At 42.2% G+C, this 17,604-nt stretch overlaps 1 protein-coding gene across 3 annotated transcripts; it reads right to left on the bottom strand.

Moving 5' to 3' along the window:
• Positions 1-835: 835 nt before the first annotated feature.
• PRDX1 (peroxiredoxin 1) lies at positions 836-11,273 on the bottom strand. Of its 3 annotated transcripts, none has more exons than XM_040231358.1 (6): positions 11,172-11,273; positions 9,376-9,492; positions 7,604-7,757; positions 6,768-6,890; positions 6,365-6,495; positions 836-1,172 (listed from the first exon to the last, which is right to left on the bottom strand). In XM_040231358.1, the coding sequence occupies exons 2-6, from the start codon at positions 9,479-9,481 to the stop codon at positions 1,087-1,089; spliced, it is 600 nt and encodes a 199-aa protein (XP_040087292.1). In that variant the 5' UTR covers positions 9,482-9,492; positions 11,172-11,273; the 3' UTR covers positions 836-1,086. The 3 variants fall into 3 exon arrangements, with proteins under 3 accessions (XP_040087292.1, XP_040087294.1, XP_040087293.1); XM_040231360.1 differs by lacking the exon at positions 11,172-11,273 and adding an exon at positions 10,901-11,136; XM_040231359.1 differs by lacking the exon at positions 11,172-11,273 and adding an exon at positions 10,804-10,886.
• Positions 11,274-17,604: the final 6,331 nt, after the last annotated feature.

Genomic DNA, 17,604 nt, shown 5'->3' with positions numbered 1-17,604 from the left:
CTGGAGTGGGGTGCCATTGCCTTCTCCAACAAGTTCAGTTGCATCCAAATCTTTGCAACCCTATGGACTAGAGCACGCCAGGCTTCCCTGTCCATCACCAGCTCCCAGACCTTACTCAAACTCATGTCCAAGTTGGTGATGTTCTCCAACCATCTCATCCTGTCATCCCCTTCTGCCTTCAATCTTTCCCAACATCAGGAAAGATGGGGCTTCCCTGATAGCTCAGTTGGTAAAGAATCCACCTGCAATGCAGGAGATTCCTGGGTTGGGATGATTCACTGGAGAAGGGGAAAACGCTACCCACTCCAGTTTTCTGGTCTGGAGAACTCCATGGACTATAGTCCATGGAGTTGCAAAGAGTCGGACAGGACTGAGTGACTTTCACTTTCATAAGGACAAGAACTACCCTTAAATCAAGGCTGGAAACCCAGGGAAGCCAAGAGGTGCTCACCACTGTTCTTTGGACACAGAAGCCAGCCCTGGGTTTGTCTCCCCCTTTCAGTTCCAAAGGTACCTAAAGCCCATAACTCTGTAATTTTTCATAGATGCAGTCCCAGGCATTATCCAGGTTTTCATGTAGCCCTCCTAGTACTGTAAGTATCAGGCACTCATTGCAACCCAGCTACAGCATGAACTGCAGCCTCAGCTGATCCTGTACCGGGTCTTGCTCTTTTCCCTGTTGTCTATGTACATTTTCCCTCAATATCATTTCACGATTCTGAGGCAGCTCTCACACCTCATTTTCTCCCAAAGTGGGGAAACAAACTAAATTCTTAAAATCAAAGGCTAATGCTCCCCCACCCCACCCATCCACCAATGAAGAATCAACAAGGTGTCATTTCAAATTTAGTAAAACTACAAAAGATCAAATGATACCCCCCTTACAGTATACATCAGTTGGCCTGGCTCAGGTCATTCCATCCAGAGGAAGAAAGGCTGGCGTCCCCAACCCCTGCAGGAAAGGCCCGTCCTGTCCCACACATCCTGGTGGAGTGTAAGATCATGGTTTTAAGCATGAAAATAGGACAAAAGAGGTTTTGTTTTCAAGGCCGCCTACTGCAGCCTGGTCCTAAAATGGCTGAGCGCTCACTTCTGCTTAGAGAAATATTCTTTGCTCTTCTGGACATCAGGCTTGATGGTATCACTGCCAGGCTTCCAGCCAGCTGGGCACACTGCAAGAGAAAGGGTACTGATTAATAACCAGATCACTGGTAAGCTCCACTCTCCTAAGGACAACTGGATGCCTCAAAACCAAATCTGAGCCCTAAAGGGCTTCAACATTCAGGTGCCAGGAGGCCTCCAGTCAGATCATTCAGCCTTTCAGTACAAAACTAAATATACAAGTTAATCCTCACTGTAGCCTGAATTACTACACTTAATTTGTTCATGCAGTAACTGAAATTTAAAGAAATTAACAGCTTCAACTTTATGCTGTTCTAAAAACAATCTATCTAAACCATGTACAGCAAAATATTTGAGATTTTGTTAACAGTGGGTAGTAACATGGGTACTCATATGCTCTCTGTAATTTTATGTATGCTCCAAAAACACATGTTTTGAAAAATAATCTTCAAAAGATGTTCTGGAAAAGCTGAATTTCCACATGTACAACAATGATGCTGGTCATCTATTCATACCATATACAAGAATTTACTTAAAAACACATTAACAACCTAAATATAAGAGCTAAAACCATAAATTCTTTTTTAATGAAGGATAATTGCTTTATAGAATTTTGTTTTCTGTCAAGCCTCAACATGAATCAACCATAGGTATACATGTCCCCTCCCTCCCATCTCCCTTCCCATCCCACCCCTCTAGGTTGATACAGAGTTCCCTGAGACATACAGCAAATTCCCTTTTGCTATCTAATTTACATATGGTAATATAAGTTTCCATGTTACTCTCTCCATACATCTCACCCTCTTCTCCCTTCTCCCCATGTCCGTAAGTCTGTTCTCTGTCTTATATAAATTTTTGGGTACCATCTTTCTAGCTTCCTTAATATATATGTTCATATACGATATTTATCTTTCTTTCTGACTTACTTCACTTTGTATAATGGGCTCTAGGTTCATCCAAAAGTCCATAAATTCTTTGAAGACAACTCACAGAATGGGAAAAAATATTTACAAATAGTATCTAATGAAGGATTAATAGCCAAAATTAAATCCAAATTCCCACAACTCAACAACAAAAAGACAATTCAAAAATGAGCAAAGGACTTGAAAAAAGATGTATCTCCAAAGATATACAAATGGTCAATAAACACACAAAAATATGCTATCACTAGTCATTAGAGAAATACAAATCTAAACCACAATGAGATACTACTTCATATCCCCTAAGATGGCTATAGTTTAAAAAGAAAAAAAAAAGACAGAAAGTAAATGCTGGGAAGGATATAAAGAACCCTTGGTATTGCTGCTGCTGCTGCTGCTGTTAGTGAAGATGTAAAATGGTACAGGTGCTATGGGAAAGTCTGAAAATTCCTCAAGAATCTAAACACAGAAGTACCATAGGACCCACAAATTCTACCCCTATGTATTTATTCAAAGTAACTAGAAACAAGGATTCAGATATATTCACCAATATTTTAGCAATATTATTCACAATAGCCAAAAGGGGGGAAAAAAACATGTTAACAGACAAAATGTAGTATACATATGAAAAGTGAAAGTTGCTCAGTCATGTCCAACTCTTGCAACTTCATGGATTGTAGCCCAACAGGCTACTCTGTCCATGGGATTCTCCAGGAAAGAATACTGGAGGGGGTTGCTTTACCCCTCTCCAGGGAATCTTCCCCACCCAGGGATTGAACCTGGGTTCCTGCATTGCAGGCAGATTCTTTCCTGTCTCAGCCACCAAGAAGCATACATACACAATGAAGTATTATTCAGTCTTTAAAAAGAATGAAGTTCTGATACATACTACAGCCTGGATAAACTTTTGAGAACCTTGAAAACATTATGCCAAGTGAAAGAAACCAGACACAAATGGATAAACATTGTATGATTTCACACATACATAGGTAAATTCATAGATGCAGCAAATTGAACAGAAGTTACAAAAGGCTGGAGGGAAAGGGGAATGGTGAGTTATTTCTTCATGGTTACTACTACTACTGCTGCTTATTTGGGATGATGAAAAAGTTTGAGAAATAGTGGTGATAGATATACAACACTGAATGTAACTAGTGCCACTGAATTATACACTTAAAAAGGTAAATTATATCATATATAACCACAGTAAAAACTGACCAAAAAAAGTGACTTACCCCCATACCCAAGAAAAATATAAGCTAAAAAATGACGAAGTTAGGACTGTGTAAACCCTAACACTAAGCTGCTGCTTCTATCAGCTGGCTCTTCAGAGATAGGAAGGTAGCAGTTTGTCTTCATGTTCCGTAACTCTGCCAAACAAGAATGCCTGAAACACAAAGGGGCAAAGGGGCAGGATCCACAGAAGGTCCTGCTTGTTTCACTAAGTAATTGCCTTCTATACCCTTGGTAAGCAAAAGGTCTGAGTTTGAATCTCTCAAACACTTTATGCAGAAAAGCATAACCTTCAGTCTTTCCTATGATCCTGAGTTAGCAATGGTCCCTGGAAAAACCTGAGGAAAGTGAGATAAGGGGAGCGATCTCTGATATTCCACTCTTAACCTGTTGTTTTGTCTTGCAGGAGACATGTAGTCACCAAAGTCCAGTAACGAAGCAGCAAAAGTCTTGCTTTCTCAAGTAGAGAAGCGAAGCCCTTTTCTTCCCCTCTAAGGGATGTCATAGCCTCAGAGGTCAGACACTACAAATAGCCGTCTGGGAACAAGGTATGGATGCACTTAGCTGCTTTACAAAATCTCCATTTGATCCTTACATAGTCATTGGCTTTAGTGCCACCAAAGGGTTAGAACACAGGTCATAAGTATAAACAAGCTTCTGAGAATAAAGAGCAGCATAAAATCAGAGACCAGACCCAGCAGTTTACCACCAGGGAAACCAAAGATTCTTCTGTCCAGGAAGCAAACACAGCTTTAGAAGAGCCCAGTTTCAAACCACGACACAAAGATAGAAGGAATAATGAGGCAGAAAGAAGAACCTTGACAACTTAGTATCCTTGCACTAAGGCCTCTTGGCACTTAAGACTGTACCAATAATCAATGACAGGAAAGATCGATCCACCCTTGGACTCATAGCCAACAGTGCTGGTTTTTAGAATATGAAGCTCAGCAGAACTGGCTGAGTCCCACATTCACTAGCTTTCAACAGAACCTGAAGTACAACTCTCTCCAACACACAACGCTCTCAATAATGCCTTTCTCATCATTTTAAACTATGTAAAAAAAAAGGAGGGCTTTGAATTTTGATCCCAGTTCTACCATTAACTGAATACATGCAGTGTTTAAATAGTGGTTTATTGGTCCTAAAAATAGGAACACAGGGGCTTCCCTGGTGATTAGCAGTGAAGAATCCGCTTGCCAACACAGGAGACATTTCCACCCCTGACCCAGGAAGATCCCACATGTCACAGAACTAAGCCCGCGCACCACAACCATGGAGCCTAATTTTAGAGCCCAGGAGTCACAACTACTGAAGCTTGAGTGCCCTAGAGCCCACAGGCCACAAGAGCCCCCACAGTGAGAAGCCCTCACACTGCAACTAGAGAGTAGCCCCCACTCGCAACTAGAGAAGAGCCCAAGTAGCAACGAAGACCCAACAGAGCCAAAAATTAATAAATTTTTTAAAATTTTAATTTTTGAAAAATTTTTAAAAAATAGGAACATAGGATTTATGTAAAAAATTTCTTTGTAGTATTGTCAGTTCACCCTTTTCTCTGCTAAAATGTAATACAGGTTAACTCAAAGATCCCCCCAAAAAAAGTGTAAGTTCAAGATAAAAGAAATTTTAAAGAAAAATAGCAACGTAGCATATACAATTATCAGATCATTATGTGGTACACCTGAAACTAACATGTATCTCAATTTTAAAAACAGGACTGTAGGATTATTTGTCAAATAACATGACAGCACCTCATAGAGTGCTTGATATCCACAGGCACTAAAACACTATCATATTATAAACCATTAAAGACTGCACACAGAAAGCTGTGCTTGTTTTAGTGGGATGGGAAGCAGCAGAGAACAAGAGTGTTGAGAAGCAAGCTTCACAACTCATGAAACCTTGGGTTCAAGAGTCTATCCCAGTAAAAATTAATTTAAAAGTCTATACTACACATGCAAGGGAAAGTCCAATAAAGGGCCAACTTTGCCACTCATTCCTCAGCTCCTTCCATCTTTGTTCTGAACCATTCTCCACCAGAGGGCAGTCTCAGCAGCTATCTGCTTCAATCCAGAGTAAAGCCTACACATACTTCTGCAAATGGTGCCTTCTGATTCCCATTACCTACTTGCCTTCCACTCCAGCCAATAGCACTTTCGGGTCCCCCAAACACCACTAATCCAGACTCTTAACTTTCACCTCCTGTAACTCATGAGATCTGAACTGAACAGTAGCAGTGATCACAACTATTTTATATCCTCAATTACATTAGGCTGGGGTGGCTGGGTGGGGTTCAAGATCCCCTTCCCCCTACATATCCAGCACTTGCAGCAGACTGAGGAGCTGTTCTTAAAACTAAACTCTTTAGTTGGAATAAGGTAGTCTCATTACAAGCAACAACTCCATTGGGCTAAAGTGGGGAGTTTTCAGAAGCTACAATCTTGTAAACTGAGAGCCTGGGAGCAAGCAGTTCAGGACTTTATCAAAAACACTTCAAGGAGACTATTTCAGATGAGAAGGACCAGAGCAGTAAGAAAGACCTACACTCTAGTGAATGCTAGACAAAAACCATATAATTGAATCTTCTCAGTAATGTTTAGATTTTACAAGGACAGACTCACAAAAACATCTTTAATCCTGAAACTTCTCTAAGGACCTTGAGATTTCATCTCAAACCCTCTTGCCCTAATCCCTCCTCAAAAAAATTTTTATCTTGAACATTTATGTAATTTGGTATTTGGTGACTATAATTCTTATAGATACAAAAAATATCCTGCACAACAGAATGAATTTTTTAAAGACAAAAATGTTAACACCTATGAGATCCTCCTATACTTTAAAAAGTTGAATCTGCAGCAGTAAGTAATTCTAAATGAGCAGGGTAGAAGCTGGGAATACACAGTTGGAACAAAAAGCCTTTATATCCTCCTCCCCAAGCTCTTCTATTACCTCACCCCCACAAACCACTATAATCCACAGACTGCAATTTCTTAAAGAGACATAATAACCCTTTTCCTATCTGGTAGAGTTTGTTCCTACCATCTTTCCCACCCTATCACTCCACTGTCCTGTCACCAGGCAAACTGGCTTACCTTCCCCATGTTTGTCAGTAAACTGGAAGGCCTGAACTAGTCTCAGTGTCTCATCCACAGAGCGGCCAACAGGAAGGTCATTTATGGTTATCTGTCGAAGGATACCTTTATCATCAATAATAAAAAGGCCCCTGCAAGAAAATATTAAAGGTCAGAGGGAGAGATAGTACAGTTTTAGAAACTGCTGTTAGAGTAAATCAGCAGAAACTGGCCTTCCCCTTAGGTCCTGCATAAAGTATGAAACCATTATGCCATCCACCTTAAATTTACACAGTGATGTATATCAATTATTTCTCAACAAAACAGGAAAAAAAAAAAACAAAATAAGAAACGTCTCCACAGATCACAGCTCTACTTATAAAAGATCTTCAGCCAATCAGCCAGTTTCCTGGTGCATATATACCTGAATGAGATGCCTTCATCAGCCTTTAAGACCCCATAGTCCTGAGCAATGGTGCGCTTGGGGTCTGATATCAAGGGAATGTTCATGGGTCCCAGTCCTCCTTGTTTCTTGGGTGTGTTGATCCTATAGTAAAAAAACACACAATCACACTCATTCAAATTCTTCTGCAACAAAAGCATTAACTGTGTCTATCCCACCCCAACGTTGCTAATCTAACTCCCCAGAAAACTTTAAATTCTTTCCAGCAGTAAATGGTGGTTTAGTGGCTAAGTTGTGTCCGACTCTTGTGACCCCATGGACTGTAGCCTGCCAGGCTCCTCTGTCCATGGGATTTTCCAGGCAAGAATACTGGAGTGGATTGCCATTTCCTTCTCCAGGGGATCTTTCCAACCCAGGAATTGAACCCGGGTTTCCCGAATTGCAGGCAAATTCTTTACCAACTAAGTTATGAGGGAAGCCCAGCAGTAAGTGGCTGAGGCCAATTAAAATCACCAGGGTACACTCAGCTGCAACCCAAGCTGCTTTTCCTCTGCTGCTAAGTTATAAGAGCAACAAGAGGAAGTCAGAGCATTTGCACTGCTTCCATGATGAGCCAGAAGTCAGTACTTGAAAAAGTCTATTGCCAAAGGCTCCTGGTTCCAGTTGCTGCTTAAAAGCTCCTATGCCTGGACTTCCCTGGTGGTTAAGACTTCTACCACGTTTCCACTGCATGAGGCACAGGTTTGACCCCTGGTTGGAGAATTAAGATCCCACATGCCACACAGCACAGCTACAAAAAAAAAAAAAATCCATAATTTTCTAAAATAAGCCCATGCCAAATGGACCAAGAGATTTACCATGCCAGGTGACAGAAGTGAGAATCCACAGAAGCACCAATTACTTGGCAGTTGAGTTTCTTAAATTCTTCTGCCCTATCACTAAAAGCAATGATCTCCGTGGGGCACACAAAGGTGAAGTCAAGAGGGTAAAAGAAGAACACAACATATTTTCCTGGAAAAAAAAAAAAAAAGCCTGTTACGCTTTGTTTTTGCAGAGAATGTAAACCTAAAGACATTTTCCTATGGGAAAAAAGAAGCCTTTTTTTTTTTCAATCTGATGGCAGACAACTGTTAAAACACCAAGATGCTCAACACAGATGATGCCTAGCAGCTACTGTAGAACCTCAGCCATAAGAATTTTCCTTCTTCCATGTTAGCTGCCACCTACAGATAAGCACTGTTCAGTCTAATTTTGATCTTCTCTGAGTAGTTAAAATTAACACAAACACCAAGTTCTTCAGTGAAGAAAAGAAAAAACAAGGATGCAATCATTTACTGCCAATACTCATATAATCAGTGCCCAGAAAGAGCTGAATTGCTGGATTCTCTGCCACAAGGCAACAAGACCAACAAGAGAAAGTCAGAGCCTTTGCTATTCTTCCACAGTGAACCACAGTTAACGTGATAGGTAAGGTCTAAGTGATACCTAAATCACCACAAACATGGTTCAAATAAGTCTGATAGGATGCACAAGCAAAGAAAAAATTTCTAAGACAAAAGTTCCCAAAATTCTCCTGGTGTAGGTAACAGGATTTCTAGTTGGAATTTTATGAAAGTCATTCTGATTACCAATTGAAGTAGATCTTCAACCTGTCAAGCAGTCTCTCACCAACAATTCCAAATATTCACATTTCCAGATACCAGCAATGTTTCAAAATCAAAATATGCTGGTCCTTCTGACATTCACTTCAACCTTCCCCCAGGGTTTTGCTAACAAGCTTCAGCAGGTCAAGCCCAGGAGGGCACAGAGCAACTCTTCCTAAACCTCATGCCTTTACCCTTGGGCCAGGGTCACCTCCCTATGGTACTACTTACTTTGTTTGCCAGGAGGAGCTTTCCTCCATAGGGCCCCACTTATCTGCTCTCATTCCAACCAGTATGTGCAATTTGTTAAGAAATCTAGTCATAGGTTTTACCCAAAAGCTAACTCTATGAACTGCTATATCACCAAGAAAGGTATACTTGACGCCTGAGTTCTTAAGTTTAAATTCTAGGAAAATCCGTATTTTAACTGTCCCAGAATACCTTGCTATTCTAGGACAGTAAAGTAAAAAGATCCTCATTAGTATTTGCCTGGTTTCTACATGAAACTACCTAACAGAAAGGAGAGTTGTTCCAATTGTGACATCAATTTTTCTCTGGGGGTAAAATGTCAAGGGAACATGCTTAAACCCTCAATCGTGACACACATTTTGTAAACTGAACAGTTTCACACCTCCAAAGACTTGAGCTCTGAGACTAAATTGTCCAAGGCTTTAAACTGTAACAAGATAATGAGTGTATCTCCAGTAAAATAACTGATGAGCAATATTGGGACGATAACTGAGATATTATGTCCAGATATAATGAAGTATGCACATGCCTTCTCCAGAAGTAGTTTGGACTTGGAGATCTACCCTACGTTCACTGATGATAATCACCACTTCAATAGGAAGGCAACAGCCTCTTATCCTAAAGACAAATGAGATGTAAAAATCATTTTACACTCAAACATGACAAGAGATAGAGAGTAAACAAGCCCTCCCTAGACTGTAATATAATTTCATAGTAACAAACTTAATTACTCTTACCTTTGTAGTCAGCTAGGCTGATATCCTTGAACTGACCATCTGGCATAACAGCTGTTGCCTTGAACTGGGGGGCACGGTGCCCAATTTTGGCATTTCCTGAAGACATATTGCTATCAGCTGGAAAAGATGAGAAAGTGAATTAGAAACAAGTCTTACTTTTCTAGATAACAACCTTCATCTATTTAAGAGACTAAGCTGTAGAAATTGTCCAGTGGTCTTGAATATACACATAAACTTTTATAACAGTAAGAAGCATGAACTGAGCTTTCCAACTTTTCAAACAAAAATATTACACATCTCTGAATCTCACCTGTTTTCATTTTTGAGGGGAGGGACTGTTCATTTGAGATCTTTAAATTTTTATTGGAATATAGTTGATTTACAATGTTGTTTTCATTTTAAAATGGGAATTTCTTTATAAACTGAACTTTTCCTGTTCCTGAACCATCATCTGTACAATTGCATTTTCTTGTGTACGTTTATTATACAGGTGTACAGAGAGAAGAGGGTGGAAACTCTCAAACCTGGGCCCAAATGTGCAATGCCATAAACACTGAGCACCCAAGCCCCAGAAGCTGCCATGATGCCCTTTCCCTGGACTGCACCTCCATCTGCCTTCAGAACGTGGGAAGCACACTTTAATCTTTCTCTGGGTAGATTTCCCAAGACACACACCCTAAAGCCAATCCAATTTTTTAAGAGACCAAGTCCAAGATTATGGCATCTGCTCAATTTCAAAATTCTAAGCGTTGTGTTTAAAGCCCAGAAGTCCTTTCAAAAGTGAGTTTACCGAGGGACCAAGATCCTGGAAAAATGGTAAGTAGAACAAGAGTCAAAAAAAAAAAAGAACAAGAGTCAATTTATTGCCAAAAAGCAATGTAACACTGGATTCACCCTGGTCAAGAACAAGATAAAATTTAACCCAGTAAGTCATCAGTTTGATAATCCCAAGATGCTAACTTTTCAAGTCCCCAAATTCTTGGTTCATAATACTACAGCCATAAGAAAGACTGAACATCGACTGTGACAGTTTTTTTTTTAACCGCTTAACACCTTTAATAGCAAACCAAAAAACCCAAACACAGGAGGTGACCCTAATATACATGTCTTCCTTTTTCAAACCTTTTCCAAGGGATCCCCATGTCCACTAAAGCACGACCAAGAGCGGGGGGCGGGGAAGCTGCTGGAGTTCCACCGGGTGTGTCCCCTTCAGGAAATCGCCCCTTGAAGGTCCCTGGTGAAAGCCACTCCCCCAAAACTCACTTCTTGTACCCTCCCTGCCACTCCCATCATCACCCCCACCCTAGCATCTCAGAAAGCTCCAGAAGAGGGCTCAGTCTTCACCGAGGACATTTAGAATCACTACAAATCCCATTCTGCAGGTGGAAAAATAAAGACGGAGAACGGAATCTTACTAACTTTCCACACCTGAAGATCGGGAACAACCTCTCCTTCTACTACACGATCGACGGATAGCCCTCAGTTCCCGATCAGTTTGCAGATTCACTCGAGAAGTTTCCCTCACCCGCCCGTCAGGAGACTCCATCACCACCAACCCGCCCAGACGCCACGCCAAGCCAATCAGCGCTTTCTGCTTGTATTGCTGGGGGTAGGGGAGACTCAAGCTGCCGTTAGCCTCGGGTTTCAACCTCGTCCCCGCACCCAAAGGAGCCCCACACGAGGGTCGCTTCGCCTGGCCGCCTTCTTTGTCCGAGGAGCCCAGCTGAGTTCAGCGGGCCCCGAGGAGAGGACGGGAAAGGTGACGGGCGGGGCGGGGGCGCTGCCCTCATACTCACTAGTTCCAAAGAAAGACGACCGATACCAGCGAGGAAGAAGACGCGCGAGGCGTGCGCGGGGCGCTGCCTTTATAGCCTGTAAGGCTCTCGCGAGAGTCAGGGCGGGCCGGGGGTGCAGGCGGGGGAATGGGGAGGGGGATATGGCCAGCGCACCGCCGGGACCCAACGTGCCCCGCCAGAATGACTCAGCGCTTTCCCTTGCTGGGGGCGGGCTCCCGCCCTTAAGAGTACCAATCCCCCTCCCCGCCGCCGACGGTTGAGGTCTGAGTTTGAGGCGTTCTTTCAATCCTTTCAGAACACGAATGCCTCCTCCTTGTTCGTAAGGCCCAAAGCAGGGTACGGGCACTCGCTGCTGCTCACGGAAGACTACGTCTAACCAAACCCTGAAGAGAACGATCTCTTCAAGTATTTCTGAAATATTCCGCCCCTATTTCCGCAGCCTCTGCTCTAGTACTGATCCTCCGTAACCCTCATTATTTAGACAGCCTCTCTTATTGTTCTTCCTTATAACAGGGTTGTTGCATTCCAGCTCCCCTGCATGAATTCCTTTCCCATTCACTCCACTGCGGCTGAAGGAAATCTTCCTGAAATTTGATCTCATTCATTCACCGCTCTGATTTGTGGTTCATAGAAACTGGGGCTGTGTCTTCCTGGATTAAAACTCTTGTTATTTTATGTGTGGCCTTCAGGCAAGAGTCTTAATCAATTAGCCTTAACTTTTCTCGCCTGTAAAATGAGAATACTATGAATTCTTTCTTGAGATCATCTCTAGCTTATTTAGCAATTCTCACTCATAAAAATGTTAGCTGTTATTAGTGTAACTTCTTGCTGCTCTGTTGTAACTCCTAGGACAGAGAGTAACTGTTTGAAACCTCAGGCTTTTGTTCGAACATGCAGAACCTGTTCTCTCCTATTTGGCCTGCAGAAAACGTGTCAGCTGAAGCATTACCTTCTCGTGAAACTCTTCTGACTTTCACTGATCCTCAGAATTCATTCCATCCTTTCTGCTCAAACAGTAGCCTGCTTGGTCACAACCATCTCTGCGCCCTCAAGTCACAACACAGCATCGGATATAAAATAAAGAGTATTGAATACATATGTTAGGTAGGTAGAATAGGAAACGGGAGTCCAGAATGGCTGTGGCTAAAAGACAAGGAAGGGAAAAGCCCGCGAAAATAGAACAAAGGAAGGTTGAGGACTGGAATGAGGACCTCAGGTGGAACAAACAGCACTCCAGGATAGCCCAATTTACATAGGGCAGGCCCAGGGGGAGGAAAAAACATAACACATAGTACTGTGTTCCTCTTTCTGCCCACAGCCCCCACTACCTTATCTCCTTTGGACCTTATAGCAGAATAAAAAGTAGGGAAGTGCTGTGTCATTCTGATTGAGCATCTCAAAATTTTTTCGCATTTATCATCCTACCGCACAACAGTAGTGATTTTTTTCCCTTTTTTTTTCCTCTCTGCCTGAGATGAACAGTTATTTGGCCATTACTCATGTCCTTCTTTTTTTCTTTTTAATTGGTCATAGCCATCCATTACTGTGCTCAATCAAATTTTATTGTTTTTTTAATATCTATAATATTTTCATTTATTTATTTATTTTTAGTTGTGCTGGGTCTTTGGCACTGTACTTGCTTTCTTTACTTGCTCTGGGGAAGGGGGTTTCTATGCTTTGTTGTGGTGAATGGGATTTTTATTGAGTTGGTTTCTCTTGTTGCAAGCACAGACTCTAGGCATGCAGAGTTCAGTAGTTACTGGCTCAATGGGCTCAGTTGCGTTTTAGCATGTGTGATCTTCCTAGACCAGGGAAGATCCATAATTGAATCCATGTCGCCTGCATTGGCAGGCAGACTTATTCACTGCACCACCAAAGAAGCCCCTCATTTACTTCTTGAGGGTTCAGGGGAAAAAAGACATTCAGAGTTTAGTTATTTTGTGTAATCAGTCACTAAGTCCTGTCCCACTCTTTTGCGACCCCATGGACTGTAGCCCACCAGGCTCTTCTGTCCATTCTTTTGTCCAAGGGAATTTCTCAAGCAAGAATACTAGAGTGGGTTTCCTTCTGTGAAGATCTTCCTGACTCAGGGATCAAACTTGCGAATCCTGCATTAGCCTCAGAGCTTAATAGTGGATGTTTATTGCTCTTAAAACAACAACACACAGTCCTACTTCACCCTAAAGAAAATTGCCATTTATTGTATCTACCATGTGTCAGGCCCTGGGCTGGGCACTTGAGTTTGTCTTATTTAAGAACCAAGAGTTATCTTGGCCCAGGGAAATATTAATATCCAGTTCTTGTGGATAAAAAAAAAAGAAATAGGACAGTTCTAAAAAGAGAAGAAATCTATTGAATGCATGTGTAGAGTCTCTTTCCGCAAAGAACTGTAAACATTTTGGAAATGGGGGCAGGGGAACTTTATCCTTCTATGGGACCTTTGTCCTCCCTGTTCACCAGTAGTTCTGGGAAGGATTTTATGTTTTATTTATATTTGTAGTACCAGAACCCATCATGCTAACTGGCCTAGGAGATGTGCTTAATTAATTTTGGAAGGCACTACAGATTTTTGAGATGTGGAGTTGACTTACTTGAACTACATTTTAAGATGATGATTCTAGCACCTGTGTGATAGATAAACATAATGACTAGGAGACAAGAGACCAACTGGGAGACTACTGAAATAGTCCAGATAAGAGAAGTCTCACAGGGACTTCCCTACTGATCCAGTGGCTAAGAATCTGCCTTTCAATACATGGGGCACAGGTTCGATCCCTGGTTGGGGAACTAGGATCCCACAGCAATCGTAACTAGTAATGAGAGGCAACACTGTGAGCAACTAAGTGCTTGAGCCACGTCAAAGATCCCAAGTGCTGCCTCTAAGACAGAATGCAGCCATGTCTAACTAACTAACTAAATATTTTTAAAAAGAAAAAGAGAAGTCTCAGAACTGTAATGACATTGGCAGCAGGAAGGGAAGAAGAAGAGAAAGTATGTTTATACAGGCTTTTGGATTAATTGCATTTAAGGTGAGAGGAAAGAGGAGGTTCAGTCTGATTCCTTGGTTTTATAGGAAACATGTAAGAGGAAACAATTTTAGGTTAAAAATAGCAATGAACATTTGTTGAGTGTTTTACTACCTGTTTTATAGATGAGATGCCTGATGCCCAAAGAATTTAAGTAGATTATCTAAAGTCACAGCTGAGTGGTGCTGGAGTCAGAGGCCATCCAGGCCAGCAGAGCCATCGTGCTGCACGTGAGGCAGATGTACCATTTACATAGACCATAATGTGGACGATGCCCCCTGGAGGTGTGCCTTACAGTGGTTTGGCCAGGCTGACGCCAGAGTCTACCTTATTACTGACTCCTCTCTTAAAGGAGACAGTAATCAGTTTGGTTTGAGGCAAAGAGCACTGAGATGCTCACAAGACACCCAGGTAGAGGTATCCAGAGTTGCCTTTTGGAGATGAACATTTGAAAATCAAGAGCACAGAGGTTTAGTTACATATTTATTGTTTTTCTATTTATAGGAGGCCTATTCTCTACTAGGTAACAGACATGCAAAGATATTCAAAATACTATCTATTGAGGTGTTTTGAAGTACCACTAAAGAGTTAGCTAGGGCTTCCTCCCTTGTGGTTCAGTGGTTGAGAATCTGCCTGCCAATGCAGAGGACACAGGTTCCATCCCAGGTCTGGGAAGATCCTACATGCTGCAGGGCAACTAAGCCAATGCACCACAGCTACTGAGCCGCACGCTGCTGCTGCTGCTGCTGCTGCTGCTAAGTCGCTTCAGTCTTGTACAGCCTGTGAAATGAAACTACTGAAGTCCGCACACCCTAGAGCCCATGCTTTGCAACAAAAAAAGCCACCGCAATGAGAGGCCTGCACACCACAACTAGAAAGTATCCCCCACTTGCTGCAACTGGAAAAAGCCCTCGTGCAGCAACAAAGACCCAGGACAACCAAAAATAAATAAATGAATAAAAATAACTTAAAAAAAAAGTTAGCTAAGGAGAAGGAGTTAGCTAAGATCCAACCAATCCATCCTAAAAGAAATCAGTCCTGAATATTCATTGGAAGGACTGATGCTGAAGCTGAAATTCCAATACTTTGGCCACCTGATGTGAAGAACTGACCCATTGAAAAAAACCCTGATGCTGGGAAAGATTGAAGGCGGGAGGAGAAAGGGACGACAGAGGATGAGATGGTTGGATGGCATCACCAACTCAATGGACATGAGTTTGAGCAAGCTCCGGGAGTTGGTGATGGACAGGGAGGCCTGGCGTGCTGCAGTCCACGGGGTCGCGAAGAATAGGACACGACTGAGCAACTGAACTGAACTGAACTGAAGGAGAAGAAAAGTGTGGAATGAGTTCCAGGCAGAGAAAACAGCAAAAGAAGTGGAGAACAATATGTTTGGGGAAGCACAAAAAGTTGAATATTAGTAAAATGTAAATGCCAAAGTCTAAAATGTAGAAACTAAGAACACAGAGATTCTTTATGATGTACCCTATAAGCTAGGCTGAGGAGCTTGAATTTTATCCCAGGGGGCAAAATTGAATATGGAAGTATAGAAAGCCAGTAAGAGTTTTGAATAGGAGAATACCCACATCAGGTTGTATTATTTATCATTCTGGCAGCTGCAGCAAAAATAGATTTAGGGGACCAAGAGATAAACGATAAGAGAGACCAAGAAGGAAGCTATAGCCATGACTGGGGGAAAGAGGTCAAGAGCCTGAGGGAAGACAGTAGTGCCAAGCACGGAAAGATGGGGTCAGATGGCAGAGTTTGCAAGATCTGAGCATCAGGTACAAGAATTAAAAGAGAGGAAAGAGTCAAGGATGAGTCCCAGGGAAACTGGGTGAAGATGATGCAATTCAGAAGAGATAATGAGTCTCCTTCGGGACATGCTGAATTTGAGATTCCAGGAGGAGATGGGCAGGGGGATGCTGGAAATGTAGAAACTTGAGTGTAAACCTGTGGAAAGGCAGGGACTCTGCCTATCCTGTTTGGCACATTATAACTCTAATACTTAGCAGCATGCTTCCAGGCACATGATAGGTACAGTAGATATTTGTTAAATGAATTAATGCATTACATTTTCTGGCATAATTTGTGATATCAAGGATATCTGAAACTGAGGAGAAAATTAAATCCCTAAGAAAGTGGAGAGAGGGGAGACAAGACCAGAATCTCAAAGATTTTCTATGAGGAGACAAAGGCAGTTAAAGGAAGTTTAAAAAACATACCCCAAAGCAAACCAAAAAAATGCAGCATTTTGTGCTCAAAGGGTCATTCATGAAGATGGACTGTTTCTACCCAGAATAATTTCCTTTGATCTTCACCATCAGCATTGAAGTTTATTGTACCTGGCAAAGGATAACAAAAAAGCAAACAAACAAAAAAAGGGATGAGTTGTAACAGGTCAGTCAGTATGTAGATATATATGCCATCCTTGAGATTTACTGCTGAGTTTTCTCTAAAATCCTTTAAATTAAAAAAAAAAAAATCTGTTACTAAGTTGCTGGTTGCTAAGGGCTTTAAGTGGGGCTTTATTAAAAAGAATTGCTTCAGGTCAGGTCAGCTGCTCAGTACAGCCCTTAACATTTTTCTCTGTCTAGTTCAGATAAGGATGGCTCTCTGCTGGGCAAAGCACAGGTTCCCAGCACAGTTCTTTAAAAGATTTAGTTTTCTCCATCTATTAAAATAGTATTCTCAAACAAAAGTAACATTAGGTCCCTTATGAAAGGAAAAATATTCATGAGGACCCCCAATGTTGCTTTGATTTATTAAACTTATTTAACTTTCATTAATTTTATTTCATTTTTAAAATTCAGATTTATATGTGTGTGTGTGTGCGTGCTCAGTAGCTTCGGTTGTGTCCGACTCTTTGTGACCCTCTGTACTGTGGCCCACCAGGCTCCTCTGTCCATGGAATTCTCCAGGCAAGAATACTGGAGTGGGTTGCCATGCCCTCCCCCAAGGGATCTTCCAGACCCAGGGATTGAACTTGGGTCTCCTGCATTACAGGTGATTCTTTACTGCTGAACCATGGGGGAAGCCCCATATATACGTATGCTGCTGCTGCTGCTAAGTCACTTCAGTCATGTCCGACTCTGTGCAACCCCATAGACGGCAGCCCACAAGGCTCCCCTGTCCCTGGGATTCTCCAGGCAAGAACGCTGGAGTGGGTTGCCATTTCCTTCTCCAACGCATCAAAGTGAAAAGTGAAAGTGAAGTCGCTCAGTCCTGTCTGACTCTTTGTGACCCCATGGACTGCAGCCTACCAGGCTCCTCCGTCCATGGGATTTTCCAGGCAAGAGTACTGGAGTGGATTGCCATTGCCTTCTCCAGGGGATCTTCCCGACCCAGGGATTGAACCTGGGTCTCCCGCCTTGCAGGCAGACGCTTTAACTTCTGAGCCACCAGGG

This window comes from Oryx dammah, unplaced genomic scaffold, assembly GCF_014754425.2.
Source record: "Oryx dammah isolate SB20612 unplaced genomic scaffold, SCBI_Odam_1.1 HiC_scaffold_28, whole genome shotgun sequence".
In the NCBI taxonomy this organism is placed as follows: Eukaryota; Metazoa; Chordata; class Mammalia; order Artiodactyla; family Bovidae; genus Oryx; species Oryx dammah.
Note: the sequence above shows the minus strand (reverse complement) of the source record. Positions and strands in the feature narration are given on the sequence as shown.

Coding starts and splice junctions, on each gene's coding strand:
- PRDX1 (XM_040231358.1), bottom strand. CDS start 9,481: ATGTCTTCAGGAAATGCCAAAATTGGGCACCGTGCCCCCCAGTTCAAG. Junction 6,891..7,603: donor CACTTCTGTCACCTGGCATG/GTAAATCTCTTG, acceptor TTTTTACTATAG/GATCAACACACCCAAGAAAC. Junction 1,173..6,364: donor TACTGACAAACATGGGGAAG/GTAAGCCAGTTT, acceptor TTTCTCTTGCAG/TGTGCCCAGCTGGCTGGAAG.